The sequence below is a fragment of the Nerophis lumbriciformis genome, linkage group LG05, assembly GCF_033978685.3.
Source record: "Nerophis lumbriciformis linkage group LG05, RoL_Nlum_v2.1, whole genome shotgun sequence".
Lineage (NCBI taxonomy): Eukaryota > Metazoa > Chordata > Actinopteri > Syngnathiformes > Syngnathidae > Nerophis > Nerophis lumbriciformis.
In genome coordinates this window covers 8,391,437-8,414,671 of record NC_084552.2, presented here as the reverse complement: position 1 = coordinate 8,414,671, position 23,235 = coordinate 8,391,437, and the positions used below count along the sequence as shown (strand labels likewise).

The 23,235-nt window shown below is 41.5% G+C and overlaps 1 protein-coding gene across 5 annotated transcripts in view; it reads left to right on the top strand.

Annotated features, from left to right (window-relative positions):
• The first annotated feature begins 219 nt into the window (after nucleotides 1-219).
• Nucleotides 220-23,235, top strand: part of ptprz1b (protein tyrosine phosphatase receptor type Z1b) — a 186,972-nt gene continuing 163,956 nt past the window's right edge. For all 5 annotated transcript variants that reach the window (XM_072913141.1, XM_061961324.1, XM_061961325.1 and 2 more), the window contains exon 1: nucleotides 220-544. In XM_072913141.1, the coding sequence (XP_072769242.1) occupies nucleotides 487-544 (58 nt within the window). In that variant the 5' untranslated portion in view covers nucleotides 220-486. The remainder of the gene's footprint in view (nucleotides 545-23,235) is intronic.

The following is a 23,235-nucleotide window of genomic DNA, read 5'->3' as shown; positions in this document are numbered from 1 at the left end:
GAAGATATACAAGTAGGTTCCTTCCTGTTCTTCAAGTGGGTGAAGATGTACAAGTAGGTTCCTTCCAGCTAAAGAAGAAGACAACATGTCCAGTTATGCATGCAACAGCTAGGAGCTTAGTGATTATGGAGATAAATACACGCATGCGCACGCGCACACGGAGACATCCAAATCCCTGGAGTCAGATCATCATTCATCAGGCGTCACGTCATCCCCGGGTTGCCAGACGTCGGTTCGTCCACACAGTCCTCCTCCTCCTCATCATCATCATCATCATTTTCTTCATCCAGACGTCGGCGCTCCTCAGCCGAAGAGGAAGAAGAAGAAGAAGAAGCCGAGCAGGAGCGTCTCCTTAGCGGGCAGCGAGCACACCTTGGTCGGTGTCACCTGCAGCGTCTTTTTTTTCACTCTTTTGTCGTGGAAAAAAAGCAACAAGATTTTGCGTCGTTTTGGTGTCAGTCAGCAGTCAGCAGCCCCGCGGGGAGCATGGAGACAGTCCGCGTCCACGCAGTCTTCTCCCGGCTTCTTCTCCTCGGCGTTGTGGGTAAGAACCTCCGACTGCCTTTTTCTTTTTCTCTGTCAGGGAACACCTTCACCTGCTCAAAGTTTGCAGCGTGACAACACTTCACTACTTCCTGCTCACACACACACACACACACACACACACACACACGTGTGTTGAAGAGTGTACTACGTGTACTGCATGTACTGCATTTACTGTGCGTGTATACTGCATGTACTTAATTTACTGCATGTATTGTATATATTGCATCTACTACGTATATTGCATGTACTGCATGTATTGCGTGTATTGCATGTACTGCATGTACTACATGTATTGCATATATTGCATGTACTACGTGTATTGCATATATTGCATGTACTGCATTTACTGTGCGTGTACTGCATGTACTTAATTTACTGCATGTATTACATATATTGCATCTACTACGTGTATTGCATATATTTCATGTACTGCTTGTATTGCGTGTATTGCATGTATTGCATATATTGCATGTACTACGTGTATTCCTTCCTTGCATGTACTACGTGTATTGCATATATTGCATGTACTGCATGTATTGTGTGTAATGCGTGTACTGCATGTATTGCATGTATTGCGTGTATTGCATGTACTGCATGTACTTAATTTACTGCATATATTGCATGTACTGCGTGTATCGCATGTATTGCGTGTACTGCGTGTACTGCATGTATTGCGTGTACTACACTGCATGTACTGCATGTATTGCATATATTGCATGTACTGCATGTATTGCGTGTACTGCATGTATTGCGTGTACTGCATGTATTGCGTGTACTGCATGTACTTCATTTACCGCATGTATTGCATATATTGCATGTACTGCATGTATTGCGTGTACTGCACTGCATGTACTGCATGTACTTCATTTACTGCATGTATTGCATGTATTGCATATATTGCATATATTGCATGTACTGCATGTATTGCATGTACTGCATGTATTGTATGTACTGTGTGTATTGTATGTACTGCATGTCCTGCATATATTGCATGTACTGCATATATTGCATATATTGCATGTATTGCATATATTGCATATATTGCATGTACTGCACGATGCAGTCACTTCCAACTATTTTTAATGAGCCTTTTTACTTGAGCGTGTCAGACGTTAATCTGCTGTGTCAGAAGCAGATGATTGACATGTTTACATTTAGTCTTTGGTCATTTTGTGTAATGTGCAAGTCACCTGGCAACAGGACATCGTGTGTACTGTGTGTGTACATTGTGTGTATTGTGTGTGTACATTCTCAACTATGATGTATTATTTCACCATCTTGGTCACGACTTGCCGCGTTGACTTCATTTTGACTTGAAGTGTGAGAGCGTTGACCTTTCAGTATGTTGTTTGGAATACGACGCACACAAAAACATTTTGACAGTTTCTAGAACAACCAACCAGTGTTTTAACAATGCAGCTGAAAGAATGTAGGCTAAATACACTTAATGATAAAGCATGATGCTAACATTTAACTTTACACTCATTATATAACGTCTCAGACATTGAAACAACGTTGAGAACCTGTTGAATGATGTCCAGCAACTCAAGTACAAGGTTGAAACAACATCTTATTTACCACGTTTATTCAATGTCAGGTTGTGACATTGATTTGACAATGAAATGTGGTCATTTCCCAACCAATATTCTACAACACAAATACAACATTGAAACAACATGCTTTTTGACAACGTTTAATCAATGTTGGGTTCTAGCGTTGATATGAGGCAGGGTGCAGGTAAAAAGGTGTCTAATGCTTAAACCAAAAATAAACACTAAGAAAAGGCATTGAAGCTTAGGGAAGTCTATGCAGAACCAAACTAAACTGAACTGGCTACAAAGTAAACAAAAACAGAATGCTGGACGACAGCAAAGACTTACTGTGGAGCAAAGACGGTGTCCACAAAGTACATCCGAACATGACGTGACAATCAACAATGTCCCCACAAAGAAGGATAAAAACAACTGAAATATTCTTGATTGCTAAAACAAAGTAGATGAGGGGAATATCGCTCAAAGACATGAAACTGCACCAGGAAAATACCCAAAAAAGAGAAAAAGCCACCAAAATAGGAGCGCAAGACAAGAATTAAAACACTACACACAGGAAAACAGCTAACAACTTTCAACTGAGTTTCGTTTTTTAATAAATTCTGCTGGTGGTGTGCCTCCGCATTTTTTCAACGCAAAATATGTGCCTTGGCTCAAAAAAGGTTGAAAAACACTGACTTAAAGGGGAACATTATCACAATTTCAGAATTGTTAAAACCATTAAAAATCAGTTCCCAGTGGCTTATTAGATTTTTCAAAGTTTTTTTCAAAATGTTACCCATCACGCAATATCCCTAAAAAGAAGCTTCAAAGTGCCTGATTTTAACCATCGTTATATACACCCGTCCATTTTCCTGTGACGTCACATAGTGAAGCCAACACAAACAAACATGGCGGAAAGAACAGCAAGCTATAGCGACATTAGCTCGGATTCAGACTCGGATTTCAGCGGCTTAAGCGATTCAACAGATTACGCATGTATTGAAACGGATGGTTGTAGTGTGGAGGCAGGTAGCGAAAACCAAATTGAAGAAGAAACTGAAGCTATTGAGCCATATCGGTTTGAACCGTATGCAAGCGAAACCGACGAAAACGACACGACAGCCAGCGACACGGGAGAAAGCGAGGACGAATTGGGCGATCGCCTTCTAACCAACGATTGGTATGTGTTTGTTTGGCATTAAAGGAAACTAACAACTATGAACTAGGTTTACAGCATATGAAATACATTTGGCAACAACATGCACTTTGAGAGTGCAGACAGCCCAATTTTCATCAATTAATATATTCTGTAGACATACCCTCTTTTCCTGAAAGCTGATCTGTCCAGTTTTGGAGTTGATGTCAGCAGGCCAGGGAAGCTAGGGTCGATATTCTTCTCTTGATCATCTTCGGGACGGTGTGAGCCAAGACATCCAGGGGGTTTAGCTCGCTCGTCTGCGGGAACAAACTGCCGCCATTGCTTGCCGTGCTAGCGAGGTCCTTTGTCCCTGAATTGCTCACACACTCCGGCAGATTCAATGGGGGTCTGGCGGCAGTTTTCTTTGACTTTATGGTTGGAAATGCATCTGCTTTGAGTGTCGCAGGATATCCACACATTCTTGCCATCTCTGTCGTAGCATAGCTTTCGTCGGTAAAGTGTGCGGAACAAACGTCCAATTTCTTGCCACTTTGGCATCTTTGGGCCACTGGTGCAACTTGAATCCGTCCCTGTTGGTGTTGTTACACCCTCCGACAGCACACCGACGAGGCATGATGTCTCCAAGGTACGGAAAACAGTCGAAAAAACGGAAAATAACAGAGCTGATTTGACTCGGTGTTTGAGAAAATGGCGGATTGCTTCCCGACGTCATCGCTCCGAGAGCAAATATTAGAAAGGCGTTTAATTCGCCAAAATTCACCCATTTAGAGTTCGGAAATCGGTTAAAAAAATATATGGTCTTTTTTCTGCAACATCAAGGTACATATTGACGCTTACATAGGTCTGGTGATAATGTTCCCCTTTAAAGGACAGAGAAGAGCACACCAGCTGGTTGGCAGAAACGAGGACACTGACCTTTTGTCTAATTATGAAACACATTTCAGTACGTGTGTATTCGGCGTGTTCTATTGCAAAGCACAACCCATAGAGGGCGCCAGGAATGTTTCATCCGTTCATGAAGACATTGATTGATTGATTGATTGAGACTTTTATTAGTAGATTGCACAGTGAAGTACATATTCCGTACAATTGACCACTAAATGGTAACACCTGAATAAGTTTTTCAACTTGTTTAATCAATTCATGATACAAATACATACTATCATCATAATACAGTCATCACACAAGTTCATCATCAGAGTATATACATTAAATTATTTACATTATTTACAATCCGGGGAGGTGGGATATGGAGGGGGGAGGGTGTTAGTCAAGGGTTGTAGTTGCCTGGAGGTGTTCTTTTAGTGCGGTTTTGAAGGAGGATAGAGATGCCCTTTCTTTTACACCTGTTGGGAGTGCATTCCACATTGATGTGGCATAGAAAGAGAATGAGTTAAGACCTTTGTTAGATGGGAATCTGGGTTTAACGTGGTTATTGGAGCTCCCCCTGGTGTTGTGGTTATGGCGGTCATTTACGTTTACGTTTACATTGCATTTATGCCGGGATTTATTGCGCAATATTAGCATTGACTAAGTCAAACGAGTCCATTTCAAGGAGTTAGCGTATGAACTAGCAATATGATGGAGTTGACTTTGTCTCAATGTTCACGTTCCAGATTTGAGTACTTTTAGACAGCGAGGCATCTTTGCCTGCAGCGATACGACTGCAGCACAGTCCAACCATCTGTCTCTCAGTCTGCCAAGTCGGCATGTGGAAGACTTTCTTGTTTGACTCACTGTATCACACCAACACACAAAACTGCCTGACGTGTGTGTTGGCTCTCATTGTGACCTTATTTGGCCCAGTTTTTTTTCTAAACATCACGTCTCTCCTTCATATTTTAGTAATGAAATGGGGCCTAAATGTAATAATCTCACAACGGAGCAATTGTCTTGCTGTTGTCTACAGAAGTATCACAACATTAAAAAAGCACAGAACAGCTCTGGTTCAAAAAGAGAGGTAAAACAAAAGTAGTGAACGGAAGGCAAGATATTCTTTCTGATAACGTCGGACAAGCAGAAATGCACAAAGCCGTGTTTGTTTAGAGTGGAAGTTTAATGCTCCTTCAGCACCTGCAGTAAGCGGACTTGTCCAAAAGGTGGCGCCATAGCACAAATTTTTTTTTTTAGGCCTTACAAGTGCTAACTGCTAGCCTGAAACACATACACACAATGTCGTAACATGAACGTGCAACCCGTACATAATCAAAACATAAAAAGCACAGAACAGCTCCATTTCAAAAAGAGAGGTAAAACAAAAGTAGTGAACAGAAGGAAAAAAAGATAAATACTGTGATAACGTCGGACAAGCAGAAATGCACAAAGACATGTTTGTTTACAGTGGAAGTCTAATGCTTCTTCAGCACCTGCAGTAAGCGGACTCTTGTCCAAAAGGTGGCGCCATAGCACAAATATTTTTTTTAGGCCTTACAAAAATTGCTTTGTTAAATTTCGTTGTCGTCTTAACGAGCTGTATTAGTCACATTACAGCTGCTCCAAGTGTTAACTGCTAGCTTGAAACACATACACACAATGTCGTAACATGAACGCGCAACCCGTACATAATCACAACATAAAAAGCACAGAACAGCTCCGTTTCAAAAAGAGAGGTAAAACAAAAGTAGTGAACAGAAGGAAAAAAAGATAAATACTGTGATAACTCGGACAAGCAGAAATGCACAAAGACATGTTTGTTTACAGTGGAAGTCTAATGCTTCTTCAGCACCTGCAGTAAGCGGACTCTTGTCCAAAAGGTGGCGCCATAGCACAAATATTTTTTTTAGGCCTTACAAAAATTGCTTTGTTAAATTTCGTTGTCGTCTTAACGAGCTGTTTTAGTCACATTACAGCTGCTCCAAGTGCTAACTGCTAGCCTGAAACACATACGTACAATGTCGTAACATGAACACGCAACCCGTACATAATCACAACATAAAAAGCACAGAACAGCTCCGTTTCAAAAAGAGAGGTAAAACAAAAGTAGTGATCAGAAGGAAAAAAAGATAAATAGTGTGATAACGTCGGACAAGCAGAAATCCACAAAGACATGTTTGTTTACAGTGGAAGTCTAATGCTTCTTCAGCACCTGCAGTAAGCGGACTCTTGTCCAAAAGGTGGCGCCATAGCACAAATATTTTTTTTAGGTCTTACAAAAATTGCTTTGTTAAATTTCGTTGTCGTCTTAACGAGCTGTTTTAGTCACATTACAGCTGCTCCAAGTGCTAACTGCTAGCCTGAAACACATACGTACAATGTCGTAACATGAACACGCAACCCGTACATAATCACAACATAAAAAGCACAGAACAGCTCCGTTTCAAAAAGAGAGGTAAAACAAAAGTAGTGATCAGAAGGAAAAAAAGATAAATACTGTGATAACGTCGGACAAGCAGAAATCCACAAAGACATGTTTGTTTACAGTGGAAGTCTAATGCTTCTTCAGCACCTGCAGTAAGCGGACTCTTGTCCAAAAGGTGGCGCCATAGCACAAATATTTTTTTTAGGCCTTACAAAAATTGCTTTGTTGAATTTCGTTGTCGCCTCAACGAGCTGTTTTAGTCACATTACAGCTGCTCCAAGAGCTAACTGCTAGCCTGAAACACATACACACAATGTCGTAACATGAAGACACAACCCGTACATAATCACAACATAAAAAGCACAGAACAGCTGCGTTTCAAAAAGAGAGGTAAAACAAAAGTAGCGAACGGAAGGAAAGATAAATACTGTGATAACGTCGGACAAGCAGAAATGCACAAAGCCATGTTTGTTAGTGGAAGTCCAATGCTTCTTCAGCGCTTGCAGTGAGCGTACTCGTCCAAAGGGTGGCGCCACAGCACAAATATTAACACACCTTTCCGTTTGTGTTAGGTTTTGCGCATGTCAAAGTATAGTATTCCGATTTAAGATGTGATGCATGAAAATGCACATCAGAATCAGATCTTTTTTTTTCCCAGGGTCTATGTAGACCGGAACATTCTAATCCCAATGATGTACTCATGGCTACTGATTTTGACACATTTTCCCCTTGTGGTGAAAAATCATAACGATCGTAAATTCTTTCCACATGCTCGATGTCAGGTTCAAACACTGATGACATCTATTAAACAGACAAGAAGCAAGGAATTAAACAGAGACAGAATTCAATTTAGCTCATTGAGGAGAAACGTCTGGGCTGAACTCTTTGTGCAGTCTTCCACCACACTCTGATGAAAAGTTGCATGCCTCCTCCTTTATTTGGACTTTCCCTTAGTACATGGCTACAGCTGTTTCTAAGGAAGGGGGGTCGTAAACAGCTATTGCCCTCTGTCATAAAACAGTTCAAAGAAAAGATGCCTGGAGCTTACGTCAGGTCCTGCTTCCTCTCCGCTTTGTAGATCTCGCGTCAAGATAAGATCTTCTTGTGGATTACAATAGATCAAAGAAACTGACACCCTCATCAAATCAAATCAAATCAACTTTATTTATAAAGCACATTTAAAATTTACCACAGGGGTAGCCAAAGTGCTGTACAATGAACAGGTTAAAAGATAAAACGAGTACCGAGCAAACACAACACAACACAAACAGAACACGATAAAAAATAAATAATTAAAATAGAATAAATAAAAACATAAAAACACAAAAACAGGTTCACAGCAGGTGTATTATGGGGCGCCATTGCAGGATGGATATCACTCAGTGTTAAAAGCCATGGAATAAAAGTATGTTTTTAAGAGAGATTTAAAAACAGGAAGAGAGGAGGCTTGTCTAACACTCAGGGGTAGGTCGTTCCAGAGCTTGGGAGCAGCAACGGCGAAAGCTCTGTCACCTCTAAGCTTCAGCCTTGTGTCAGGGACCGTCAACAGCAGCTGATCGGCTGATCTTAAGGATCGGGTGGGGCAGTAAGGCTGAAGGAGGTCGGAGAGATAGGTTGGCGCGAGGTTGTTTAGACATTTAAAAACAAATAAAAGGAGTTTAAAATGTATTCGGTAACGCACAGGGAGCCAGTGAAGGGACGCTAAAATAGGGGTGATGTGCTCACGTCTGCGGGTCTGTGTTAGCAGACGAGCAGCAGAGTTCTGCACGAGCTGCAGGCGGGCGAGGGAGGCCTGGCTAATGCCAACATACAGGGCATTACAGTAATCAAGACGAGTCGAGATAAAGGCGTGGATTAATTTCTCAAGATCATGACTTGATAGAAGCGGTTTCACTTTCGCTATTTGGCGTAATTGATAAAAGCTTTTTTGAATGACGCTGCTGATTTGTTTTTCGAATTTAAAATCTGAGTCAAACTTTACCCCCAGGTTTGTGACACAGTCGCTGAGATACGGGGTCAGAGTGCCGAGGTCAACGTTGGGGGAGGGAGAGCGACTTGGACCGAACAACATAACTTCTGTTTTGTCTTCATTTAGGCTCAGGAAGTTAGCTGAAAGCCAGACTTTGATGTCGTGCAGGCAGTCAATAAGATGTTGAACCGTGTTATTTTGTGCCATGGGAAAATAAATCTGGCAATCATCGGCGTAAAAATGAAATGCAATACTGTACTTCCTAAAAATAGAACCAAGGGGGAGAAGGTAAAGCGCAAATAAAATTGGGGCAAGGATTGAGCCCTGGGGGACCCCATGTGGTAAAGGAGCTGTGGACGACATAAAACTGTCTACTTTTACACAAAAACTCCTGTCGGTTAGGTACGACCGGAACCAGTTGAGGGCGGCGCCCTTAATGCCCACACAGTTCTCAAGACGAGTGATTAAGGTGGCGTGGTCGACGGTGTGGAACGCAGCAGACAGATCTAAAAGCACCAGGACAACATATTTACCAGAATCAGTGGACAGGAGGATATCGTTAAAAACTTTTAGAAGCGCTGACTCTGTGCTGTGGAGGGCTTTAAAACCGGACTGGAACAGCTCAGTGATACCATTATCCTCTAAGAAGGGCAACAACTGACTGTAGACAACCTTCTCTAATATTTTGGAAATGTATGGAAGATTAGAGATAGGTCTGAGGTTAGAGAGGAGAGAGGGGTCGAGGCTGGGTTTTTTAAGTAGAGGTGGTACCACTGCATGTTTAAACTCTACTGGAACTATTCCAGAAGAGAGGCTACTATTGATAATGTTAAGGACACTTGATCCAATAGTAGCAAGGACCTCCTTAAACAGGCGAGGTGGGAGGGCATCTGCAGGAGAACCAGAGGGCTTCATATGACTAACTGTGTCACTTAAAAAAGAAAAGGACACCGGCTCAAACTGATGGAAAACAGAAGCGAAATGCAGGGGAACAGAAGGGTCATATGAAGGCTGAGATAGACTGGCTCTAATTGACACAATTTTGTCAGTGAAAAAATGGAGACAATTTTCACAGAATTCAAAAGAAGCATCAAAACCAACAGATTTGGGAGCATCAATGACAGTGTTAATAGTTTTAAACAGAACTCTGGGGTTGTTACAGTTAGAAGATATAATCTGAGATAGATGTATATTCATTTCTGCTTTTACAGTCATCTGAAAGGAAAACAGGCTTTCTTTAAAAATGGCAAAGGACACATGCAGCCTGTCTTTTTTCCATTTTCTCTCTGCTCTTCTACATACGCGCCTGGCAGCCCGAGTGACGTCATTCAACCAGGGCTGAGGCGTGGCTTTAGCGCGGCGGCATTTGAAAGGCGCGATCGTGTCCAGTGTTTGTAAACAAATAGAGTTGAACCCAGAAACCAACTCTTCAGTATTCAGACATACAGAGGCTGCAGAATTATCATCACAAAGAGTCGAAAAAAATAGAGGTGAACCGAGCAGGAGACGAAGAATTAAACATGCGAGAGCGCACAATTTAACTGGACACTGCGTGGGAATATCAAACAAGATCGGCATGTCGCTTCCCATCCTACACAGTGGAGTTTTACAAGCCTTTTGCTTGGTAAGATCAAAGACAGCTTTTGTCTGCTCGCCGTGAACTCATGGCAACACAAAGTTTTGTGATAACTAAGATACAATTATTATGTCACTCCCATTTTCCTGACATTTTTGATGGTGGGTCGAGGAATTGGGGCGGACGTGACAGCTGGGTCATGTGAGCGCTGGGTCATGTGTGGCGTGAACCCCGAGTTGCACGGGGGACTGAGGGCCGCTTTACATTTCTCCTATTGTCCACTCAGCCAAAGGTCTGTGAGATCACACGTCGCTGGTGTTGGACCAGAGGGGCGTGGCTTACCGTCTTTCTTCTGTTTGTTTCCAAAGGTGTTTGACGAGGTTGAGGTCAGGGCTTTTCTGGTTCTTCCTGTGTGCACTGGTTCCAAGCCTGTGACGTGAATAGAAGGATTGTGGCTCTGAGGGAGCTCGTCGTTAACGATGACATCACACTAAGTTATGAAGCCTTTTTTTTAAAAATTATTTCTGATATTTGGCATCAGTTTCCAAGCATGTGTGTGCTCTGCAATGGTCTGTTCTCTCCCTTGTGATCACACCCGCCTTTTCATATTTGCTGCTCTGCAGGAGCATATGTTGCTGCTTCTGTGCCATCACAATGTATGTGTGACCTAATTACTGTGCAGCCCAGCTTTAATTCTTTACATTGGACCCGTTGTGAATGGAATCTACATCCTGGTGGTCTGAACATGCTTTGGCGTAAATGTTGCTCTGCACTCACATTTGTAACCCACTTTTCTGTTTGTGTTCCCTTTAAAGGGGAACATTATCACAATTTCAGAAGGGTAAAAACCATTAAAAATCAGTTCCCAGTGGCTTATTTTATTTTTCGAAGTTTTTTTCAAAATTTTACCCATCACGTAATATCCCTACAAAAAGCTTCAAAGTGCCTGATTTTAACCATCGTTATATACACCCGTCCATTTTCCTGTGACGTCACATAGTGAAGCCAACACAAACAAACATGGCGGAAAGAACAGCAAGCTATAGCGACATTAGCTCGGATTCAAACTCGGATTTCAGCGGCTTAAGCGATTCAACAGATTACGCATGTATTGAAACGGATGGTTGTAGTGTGGAGGCAGGTAGCGAAAACCAAATTGAAGAAGAAACTGAAGCTATTGAGCCATATCGGTTTGAACCGTATGCAAGCGAAACCGACGAAAACGACACGGGAGAAAGCGAGGACGAATTGGGCGATCGCCTTCTAACCAACGATTGCTATGTGTTTGTTTGGCATTAAAGGAAACTAACAACTATGAACTAGGTTTACAGCATATGAAATACATTTGGCAACAACATGCACTTTGAGAGTGCAGACAGCCCAGTTTTCATCAATTAATATATTCTGTAGACATACCCTCATCCGCGGTCTTTTCCTGTAAGCTGATCTGTCCAGTTTTGGAGTTGATGTCAGCTAGGGTCGATATTCTTCTCTTGATCATCTTTGGTGGCATAAGGGACGGTGTGAGCCAAGACATCCAGGGGGTTTAGCTCGCTCGTCTGCGGGAACAAACTGCCGCCATTCCTTGCCGTGCTAGCGAGGTCCTTTGTCCCTGAATTGCTCACACACTCCGGCAGATTCAATGGGGGTCTGGCGGCAGATTTCTTTGACTTTATGGTTGGAAATGCATCTGCTTTGAGTGTCGCAGGATATCCACACATTCTTGCCATCTCTGTCGTAGCATAGCTTTCGTCGGTAAAGTGTGCGGAACAAACGTCCAATTTCTTGCCACTTTGGCATCTTTGGGCCACTGGTGCAACTTGAATCCGTCCCTGTTCGTGTTGTTACACCCTCCGACAACACACCGACGAGGCATGATGTCTCCAAGGTACGGAAAACAGTCGAAAAAACGGAAAATAACAGAGCTGATTTGACTCGGTGTTTGAGAAAATTCCGGATTGCTTCCCGATGTGACGCCACGTTGTGACGTCATCGCTCCGAGAGCGAATATTAGAAAGGCGTTTAATTCGCCAAAATTCACCCATTTAGAGTTCGGAAATCGGTTAAAAAAATATATGGTCTTTTTTCTGCAACATCAAGGTATATATTGACGCTTACATAGGTCTGGTGATAATGTTCCCTTTTAAGACTGAAAATGAAAGCGTCCATGCCAAACCCTCTCCAAAAGCATCAGAATGTACGCTCTTTAAATCTGTCTTAACTCATATCACTGCTATTTTCGTTTAGAGAAAGTCGACAAATAACTTTATAAACAAGACATAAAGATATATTCCCCCGTCACAACAACTCTTTCCTTCTTTACACACAAGCGCACACACAAATCTGTGTGTGTGTGTGTGTATATATGTATGTGTCTGTGTATATATGTATGTACGTATGTATATGTATGTGTGTGTATGTATGTATATGTATATATATTTATATATGTATATATATATATATATATATATATATATATATATATATATATATAATGCCACAAAGTGGGCAAATTTCAAACGGCTAGTTTGGAGAAAGTATGGAGGAAGATTTATAAATATCTCTGCCACGCCTCCGTGGTTTGATTTCAAATTTGCGGGACTCATGCAGGTCCCAAATACACAAAAACAGGCACCAATAGGTAAGAAAAGTTGGTTTTGCATTTTAGGCCCCCTTTTTGATTGATTGATTGAAACTTTTATTGGTAGATTGCACACTACAGTACATATTCCCTACAATTGACCACTAAATGGTAACACCCCAATAAGTTTTTCAACTTGTTTAAGTCGGGGTCCACGTTAATCAATTCATGGTACAGCTATATACTATCATCATAATACAGTCATCACACAAGTTCATCATCAGAGTATATACATTGAATTATTTACATTATTTACAATCCGCGGGGTGGGATGTGGTGGGGGGAGGGTGTTAGTCAAGGGTTGAAGTTGCCTGGAGGTGTTCTTTTAGTGCGGTTTTGGAGGAGGATAGAGATGCCCTTTCTTTTACACCTGTTGGGAGTGCATTCCATATTGATGTGGCATAGAAAGAGAATGAGTTTAGACCTTTGTTAGATGGGAATCTGGGTTTAACGTGGTTAGTGGAGCTCCCCCTGGTGTTGTGGTTATGGCGGTCATTTACGTTAAGGAAGTAGTTTGACATGTACTTGGGTATCAGGGAGGTGTAGCGGATTTTATAGACCAGGCTCAGTGCAAGTTGTTTTACTCTGTCCTCCACCCTGAGCCAGCCCACTTTGGAGAAGTGGGTAGGAGTGAACAATAAGGAATTTTATTGTGTGTTGGCCCTGCGATGAGGTGGCGACTTGTCCCGAATGCAGCTGAGATAGGTGCCTGCACCCCCCGCCACCCCAAAGCGGTAGAAAATGGATGGATTTAAGCCTCTTTTGCACAAGCGCCATCTTGGCTTGGTTGACCACCGCTGCTTTTCCCTTCCAGGGAGAAGTCACGTGACGAAATACAAGCAATTGGCTTAAATCCCACTTTCAAAGCCTGCGAAGCAAACAAGCGCACATTCCAACACGCAAAAGAAAAATGTGTGGCTTGCATATTGCATGACAGTTTGTTGTCATGTGAATGATGTGAGGAGCCTTCCAAAGGTTTCCTCTCAACAGATGGAAGCATGGCTGCTCTTTCCAATCAACTGCAGACTGAGGCTTAGCTGGCCTCCTGCAGTTTGGGAACCTTAAAGCTTCTAACTGGCCATCTTGTAGAGAGAAAAAAAAACATTGAGCAGAATGATGTTTCTGGATGACTTCTATGAAGTTGGTAAGAAACTTAAGAAATAAAAGTTACCGTATTTTTCGGACTATAAGGCGCACTAAAATTCCTTTCATTTTCTCAAAACTCGACAGTGCGCCTTGTAACCCGGAATAATTCTGGTTATGCTTACAGTCAGGTTCAAACACTGATGACATTTATTAAACAAGACAAGAAGCAAAGAATCAAACAGAGGCAGAATTCAATTTTGCTCAATTGAGGAGAAACGTGTCGACCTGTAACCTCTTACAGTGTCACCCACGCTCTGACGAAAAAGGTTTACGTCTCCTCCTTTATTTGGACACTCCCTGTTTACACAACATCTGCTTCCAAAGGAATGGGGAGTATGTAAACAGTAATTATTTTCGGTCACATTAACACAAAAGGAAAAGATGGCTTGGGCTGGTCCTGGCTTCAGCCTGGGCAGGTCTTGGATGACAATAGATAACCCCCTCCTGTCTCCTCCCATCGTACAAAATGGAATTTTCCAAGCCTTTGCTTGGTGCAACAAAGACAGCCTCTTGTCTGTTCATTGGGAACACAGAACGGAAAGTTTTTTGAAAATTTACATACAATTTTTCTGAAACTTACCGACCTCGAAGCAATTTTGTTTGGTGCATGGTGTAATGATAAGGGTGACCAGTAGATGGCAGTCACACATAAGAGCTACGTGTGGACTGCAATATGATGCCGGTAAACAACACCAAAACTTTAAATGTTCCATTGAAAATAAAGAACATTACCACACGGCGCTCACAAATCTGTCAAAATATTTTAATACGACTTTGAATCTGCACCGCTTGATGGATTGTCGGCGCATTACGGCTACCGTAGTCAGAAATACAAGTATTACTATGGTGTGTGTATAAGGACCGCAAAATGGCACCCATTAGCAGACATATTATCTAGCGTTTTGTTTCACAATATTATGCAAAAGCAACTTTTCTTACCTTCTGGTACCTGCTGATGTGTTTTTGGGATCTGCATAAGTCCTGAAAATTTGCGCAAGTCCGCCTTTGTAGTCTGTGACGACACCGTAGTCGATAAGCTTCTTCTTTTTCTCTATCTTCTTGTTATGTGACATTCATCCTCCACTGTTGCCATTTCTAATATAAAGTAGTGTAAAGTTCTTACTTATATCTGTCAGTAAACTCACCATGAAAGCACTAAAACATACCGGTGTAGTGAGTTGACATTATTCACCCAAGGAACTTTAGTTATTTGAGAGTTCCGGTCACGGGACATATTTCGGGCGTCGTTGTTGCACTAGTGAGCCACGCATGAGGAGATGCTGCTCCTTTATTGATTGAAGTAAAGTGTGAATGTCATTAAAACAGTTAGCGCCATCTTTTCAATCCAATCCAATCCACTTTATTTGGACCGCACATTTAAACAACAAAAAATGTTTCCAAAGTGTTGCACAACAATATTAAAAACAATATTCAAATATTATCCTTAGCTCCACCAATGGCTGAATAAAAACAAAAAATAAATAAATATAAAACCAATATAAAAATAAATATGATTAAAACATTTTAAAAGGGTAAAACCAATTAAAACAATAAATACAAATCTAAATAAAATAAAAATCTAAATATATATATATTTTGACACTTCTTCCACTCCCGTCCTTGCACGCTACACCGCTACAACAAAGATGATGGGGAGAAAGACGCTGTCCAAGTGGAGGCACGTAAATAAGACCGCCCACAAAACGGCGCATCCTCAAGTGACTGTCAGAAAGGGACTTGAAGATGATGAGTAAAACATCACCTATGCAACATTTTGAGCAAATAACCACCATTACATGTTATGTAGACCACAAGGAAGTCTTTTACATTTAGAAAATAATCACAATTAAAGCTGCAAGCAGCGTTGGACGGGCCCGCGTATTTGGCAGGTGCTAGTCCTAAGTGTCCCAATACTTTTGTCTACTTTTAGTCTGAAGTGTCCCAAGACTTTTGTCTAGTGTACCTACCTTGTCTGCATTGTGTGGGCACGTTGGTGCTTCCTGCTTTTGAGCAGCCATCTTAAAAAAAAAGCAGCGCAGCAGCATCAGCGAAGCGGGTCTTTGAAGGGTCATAAAATCAAAACCGGAGCAGGTATCACAACTCTTTCACCAACTTTTAATCAGAAGGGTTCAATCTCTCTCCTGTGGTAGTTTGAAGCCGAAACAACAAACGCGCTCAGAGGAGATAATGTTAGAAGAAAGGGGACGGGTTTTTACAAAAATGTTGTGTTGAAGGGGGAATAGCAAACTTCCTGTATATTTGTGCTGGGGGTTGTCAATTTATGAAATGTAGGTGTAAGTGAGACCTACGGAGAGGTTTTTGTTTCATGTCTCTCCGACCTTCCCAGTGGGAGTTACAGGCAGTTTTGTAATTTTTTTCTTCCCAGGAGCAGTTTTTTGTCCGTTTTATTCAAAAATTGCTGTAGAGCACAATTTTTAGATTTGGGGTTAGGTTTTTTCATTAGATCACAGTTTTAGCCAGTCCTGATGTGTGTGTTCAGTTTGGTGAGTTTTGAAGCATGTTAAGGGGGTCAAATTACAGCTCAAAGAGGCAAAAGTGACTGTTTTTAGTACTTTTTTGTGTTGAAGGGGGAATAGCCAACTTCCTGTTGATTGTAGCCCGAGAATGTACCATTGTGAAAGTTAGGTCTGAGTCAGACCTACATAGAGGATTTTGTTTCATGTCTTTCCGACCTTCCTAGTGGGAGTTACAGGCAGTCTAGTTTTTCTTTTTTCCTAGGGGGCGCTAGAGCGCAATTTTGATTTTTGCAGTTTGGTTTTTTTATTAAAAGGCAATTTTCGCAGGTTCTGATGTGTGGGTCAAATATGGTGAGTTTTGAAGCATGTTAAGTGGGTCAAATTACAGCTCAAAGAGGTGGTCGGTATAATAATAATAAAGAATTAAAGCTGCAAGCAGCATTGGTCGGGCCCGCGTATTTGGCAGGTGCTAGTCCTAAGTGTCCCAATACTTTTGTTTAGTTGTCGTCATAAGTGTCCCAATACTTTTGTCTACTTTTAGTCTGAAGTGTCCCAAGACTTTTGTCTAGTGTACCTACCTTGTCTGCATTGTGTGGGCACGTTGGTGCTTCCTGCTTTTGAGCAGCCATCTTAAAAAAACAGCACTGCAGGAGCATCAGTGCAGCGGGTCTTTGAAGGGTCATAAAATCAAAACCGGAGCAGGTATCACAACTCTTTCACCAACTTTTAATCAGAAGGGGTCAATCTCTCTCCTGTGTTAGTTTGAAGCCGAAACAACAAACGCGCTCAGAGGAGATAATGTTTGAAGAAAGGGGACGGGTTTTTACAAAAATGTTGTGTTGAAGGGGGAATAGCAAACTTCCTGTATATTTGTGCTGGGGGTTGTCAATTTATGAAATGTAGGTGTAAGTGAGACCTACGGAGAGGTTTTTGTTTCATGTCTCTCCGACCTTCCCAGTGGGAGTTACAGGCAGTTTTGTAATTTTTTTCTTCCCAGGAGCAGTTTTTTTGTCCGTTTTATTCAAAAATTGCTGTAGAGCACAATTTTTAGATTTGGGGTTAGGTTTTTTCATTAGATCACAGTTTTAGCCAGTCCTGATGTGTGTGTTCAGTTTGGTGAGTTTTGAAGCATGTTAAGGGGGTCAAATTACAGCTCAAAGAGGCAAAAGTGACTGTTTTTAGTACTTTTTTGTGTTGAAGGGGGAATAGCCAACTTCCTGTTGATTTTAGCCCGAGAATGTACCATTATGAAAGTTAGGTCTGAGTCAGACCTACATAGAGGATTTTGTTTCATGTCTTTCCGACCTTCCTAGTGGGAGTTACAGGCAGTCTAGTTTTTTTTTCCCTAGGGGGCGCTAGAGCGCAATTTTGATTTTTGCAGTTTGGTTTTTTTATTAAAAGGCAATTTTCGCAGGTTCTGATGTGTGGGTCAAATATGGTGAGTTTTGAAGCATGTTAAGTGGGTCAAATTACAGCTCAAAGAGGTGGTCGGTATAATAATAATAAAGAATAATAAAACCTTAGAAATTCAATAGGTCCTTATGTCCCATTGCATAAGGACTCCCTGTGGGAGTCCTTTTGCAATGGGCCACTGCGGGCCCTAATAATAGGACTCCTTTAAAGGCCTACTGAAAGCCACTACTACCGACCACGCAGTCTGATAGTTTGTATATCAATGATGAAATCTTAACATTGCAACACATGCCAATACAGCCGGGTTAACTTCTAAAGTGCAATTTTAAATTTCCTGCGAAACTTCCGGTTGAAAACGTCTAGGTATGATGACGTATGCGCGTGACGTCGATGGTTGAAACGGAAGTATTGGGACGCCATTGTATCCAATACAAACAGTTCAGTTTTCATCGCAAAATTCCACAGTATTCTGGACATCTGTGTTGGTGAATCTTTTGCAATTTGTTTAATGAACAATGGAGACTGCAAAGAAGAAAGCTGTAGATGCGATCGGTGTATTAGCGTCTGGCTACAGCAACACAACCAGGAGGACTTTGACTTGGATAGCAGACGCGCTATCCGACGCTAGCCGCCGACCGCATCGATGAACGAGTGAAGTCCTTCCTCGATCGCTGGAACGCAGGTGAGCACTGGTGTTGATGAGCAGATGAGAGCTGGCGTAGGTGGAGAGCTAATGTTTTTAGCATAGCTCTGTCGAGGTCCGTAGCTAAGTTAGATTCAATGGCGTCGTTAGCAACAGCATTGTTACCGTATTTTCCGCACTATAAGGCGCACCGGATTATTAGCCGCACCTTCAATGAATTACATATTTCATAACTTTGTCCACCAATAAGCCGCCCCGGATTATAAGCCGCGCCTACGCTGCGCTAAAGGGAATGTCAAAAAAAACAGTCAGATAGTTCAGTCAAACTTTAATAATATATTGAAAACCAGCGTTCTAACAACTCTGTCCCAAAATGTACGCAAATGTGCAATCACAAACATAGTAAAATTCAAAATGGTGTAGAGCAATAGCAACATAATGTTGCTCGAACGTTAATGTCACAACACACAAAATAAACATAGCGCTCACCTTCTGAAGTTATTCTTCATTCGTAAATCCTTCGAATTCTTCGTCTTCGGTGTCCGAATTGAAAAGTTGCGCAAGCGTGGGTTCCAAAATGGCCGGCTCCGTCTCTTCGAAGTCATCGGAGTCAGTGTCGCTGTTGTTGTCCAGTAGTTCTGTGAATCCTGCCTTCCGGAAAGCTCGGACCACAGTTGTGACCGAAATATCTGCCCAGGCATTTACGATCCACTGGCAAATGTTGACGTATGTCGTCCGGCGCTGTCTGCCCGTCTTAGTGAAGGTGTGTTCGCCTTCGGAGCTGTGTGAAAAAAGCCACCCGGCCTCTTCGCGTAAACTTCCCTTAACCACTCGCTCATCTTTTCTTCATCCATCCATCCCTTCGAGTTAGCTTTTATGATGACGCCGGCTGGAAAGGTCTCTTTTGGCAAGGTCTTCCTTTTGAATATCACCATGGGTGGAAGTTAGCATGGCAAGCTAGAACCACAGTGAAGGATGACTTCTCATTCCCTGTGGTGCGAATATTCACCGTACGTGCTCCCGTTCCACAGTGCGGTTCACAGGAATATCAGTTGCTGTGAAATACGGTAGTAATCCGTGTGCGGATGGAGAGATTGCGTCTTTTTATGAACCGGATCCTTGTCGCTTAGTAGGAGCCATTTTGTGGTCTTTACAGATGTAAACAGGAAATGAAACGTACGGTGATATCCGCGCGTTTTTTCTTCTTCTTCCGGGGGCGGGTGGTTGCTTACAGTAGAAGAAGAAGCGCTTCCTGTTCTATGGGGGCGGGTGCTTTCCTTGGCGGTTGCTTGCGTAGAAGAAGAAGCGCTTCCTGTTCTACCGGGAAAAAAGATGGCGGCTGTTTACCGAAGTTGCGAGATCGAAACTTTATGAAAATGAATCGTAATAAAGCGCACCGGGTTATAAGGCGCACTGTCAGCTTTAGAGAAAATTTGTGGTTTTTAGGTGCGCCTTATAGTGCGGAAAATACGGTAAGCTTCGCCAGGCTGGAAAGCATTAACCGTGTAGTTACAGGTCCATGGTTTAATAGTATTGTTGATTTTCTGTCTATCCTTCCAGTCTTTTGTTTCTATCTGCAGTTAAGCACGATGCTATCACGTTAGCTCCGTAGCTAAAGTGCTTCACCAATGTATTGTCGTGGAGATAAAAGTCACTGTGAATGTCCATTTCGCGTTCTCGACTCTCATTTTCAAGAGGATATAGTATCCGAGGTGGTTTTAAAATACAAATCCGTGATCCACAATAGAAAAAGGAGAGAGTGTGGAATCCAATGAGCCCTTGTACCTAAGTTACGGTCAGAGCCAAAAAAGATGCGTCCTGCACTGCACTCTAATACTTCACTCTCACGTTCCTCATCCACAAATTTTTCATCCTAGCTCAAATTAATGGGGTAATCGTCGCTTTCTCGGTCCCAATCGCTCTCACTGCTGGTGTAAACAATGGGGAAATGTGAGGAGACTTTCAACTTGTGACGTCACGCTACTTCCGGTACAGGCAAGGCTTTGTTTTAATCAGCGACCAAAAGTTGCGAACTTTATCGTCGTTGTTCTATACCAGGGGTCAGCAACCCGCGGCTCTAGAGCCGCATGCGGCTCTTTAGCGCCGCCCTAGTGGCTCTCTGGAGCTTTTTCAAAAATGTATGAAAAATGGAAAAAGTTGAGGGGAAAAAATATTTTTTTGTTGTTTTAATATGGTTTCTGTCGGAGGACAAACATGACACAAACCACCCTAATTGTTATAAAGCACACTGTTTATATTAAACATGCTTCACTGATTCGAGTATTTGGCGAGCGCCGTTTTGTCCTGCTAATTTTGGCAGTCCTTGAACTCACCTTAGTTTGTTTACATGCATATCTTTCTGCGACTTTATAGGACGTGTTTTATGCCACTTCTTTTTCTGTCTCATGTTCAGAGGTGGGTAGAGTAGCCAGAAATTGTACTCAAGTAAGAGTACTGTTACTTTAGAGATTTATTACTCAAGTAAAAGTAAGGAGTAGTCACCCAAATATTTACTTGAGTAAAAGTAAAAAGTATGTTGTGAAAAAACTACTCAAGTACTGAGTAACTGATGAGTAACATATACACACATATCATATATATATATATATATATATATATATATATATATATATATATATATATATATGTCTTAATAAGGTTATCCAAAAAATAGTGCTCGATACCGTAGTAGAGCGCAATATATGTATGTGTGGGAAAAAAATCACAAGACTATTTCATCTCTACAGGCCTGTTTCATGAGGGGGGGTACCCTCAATCTCCTGACGATTGAGGGTACCCCCCCTCATGAAACAGGCCTGTAGAGATGAAATAGTCTTGTGATTTTTTTCCCACACATACATATATATATATATATATATATATATATATATATACATATATACACACACACATATATATATATATATATACACATATATATAAATATATACACACATATATATATACATACATTGATATATACAGTATATAATTTGTATTTATTTATTTTGCCGTTTTTGTTTACATGTTAAAGGGGTTTTAATGAATATACATGCATGTTTAACACATATAGATTCCTTTCTTTCATGAAGACAAGAATATAAGTTGGTGTATTACCTGATTCTGATGACTTGCATTGATTGTAATCAGACAGTAGTGCTGGTAACGTCCATGTTTTCAAATGGAGGATAAAAAAAGTTCCTCCTTTCTGTCTAATACCACATGAAAGTGGTTGGTTTTTGGCATCTTATTTGTTCAGCTTCCATATTCGTTTTAAGACACTTTACAAGAAATACATTGGCGGCAAATTCCGTAGCTTGCTAGCTTGTTTGCGCTGGCTTTCGGAGACTCTTATTTTGAAAGCGCAGGCGCGATGGAGCGGCACTTTTATTGTGAAGACAGGAACTGTGCAGTCAGTCTTTAGGCTTTTGACGGGATGTACGGTTGAAAAAATCCTTCACGCTTTTGATTGATTGATTGATTGATTGAAACTTTTATTAGTAGATTGCACAGTACAGTACATATTCCGTACAATTGACCACTAAATGGTAACACCCCAATAAGTTTTTCAACTTGTTTAAGTCAGGTCATGTGACCGCCTGGCTCTGTTTGATTGGTCCAACGTCACCAGTGACTGCATCTGATTGGTGGAACGTAGTGAACGTCACCAGTGACTGTATTTGTTGAAACGCAGGCACTATTGAGGTACCAAAACAAACAAAGCGTGCATTAGCAGATCGATAAAAATTAGTAGCGAGTAGCGAGCTGAATGTAGATAAAAGTAGCGGAGTAAAAGTAGCGTTTCTTCTCTATAAATATACTCAAGTAAAAGTAAAAGTATGTTGCATTAAAACTACTCTTAGAAGTACAATTTATCCCAAAAGTTACTCAAGTAGATGTAACGGAGTAAATGTAGCGCGTTACTACCCACCTCTGCTCATGTTGTCCACCAAACTTTTAACGTTGTGCATGAATCCACAAAGGTGAGTTTTGTTGATGTTATTGACTTGTGTGGAGTGCTAATCAGACATATTTGGTCACTGCATGACTGCGAGCTAATCGATGCTAACATGCTATTTAGGCTAGCTATATGTACATATTGCATCATTATGCCTCATTTGTAGCTATATTTGAGGTCATTTAGTTTCCTTTAAGTCATATTAATTCAAATTATATCTCATGACACATTATCTGTATGTAATATGGCTTTTAATTTTTTGCGGCTCCAGACAGATTTGTTTTTGTATTTTTGGTCCAATAAGGCTCTTTCAACATTCTGGGTTGCCGACCTCTGTTCTATACTAAATCCTTTCAGCAAAAATATGGCAATATCGCGAAATGATCAAGTATGACACATAGAATGGATCTGCTATCCCCGTTTAAATAAAAAAATGTCATTTCAGTAGGCCTTTAATGCACCCTACGGTTCTGGAAAATACGGTATTTCGTTCAACTACCTTATTTTTCGGACTATAAGTCGCAGTTTTTTTCATAGTTTGGCCGGGGGTGCGACTTACTATTATTATTAACACATTAGCGTAAAATATCAAATAATATTATTGATCTCATTCACGTAAGAGACTAGACCAGGGGTCGGCAACCCGCGGCTCCGGAGCCGCATGCGGCTCTTTGATCACTCTGATGCGGCTCAGCAGCATACTTGCTGAACCGCCCAATTTTCCCGTGAGACTTCCGGATTTCAGTGCCTCTCGCAGAAAACTCCCGGGATTAATATTCACCCTTACAGCTATAATAAGGGCGTGCCATGATGGTACAACATTTGGCGCTTTCTACAATCTGCATTAACAGCGTGCCAGCCCAACACTTGCTATACA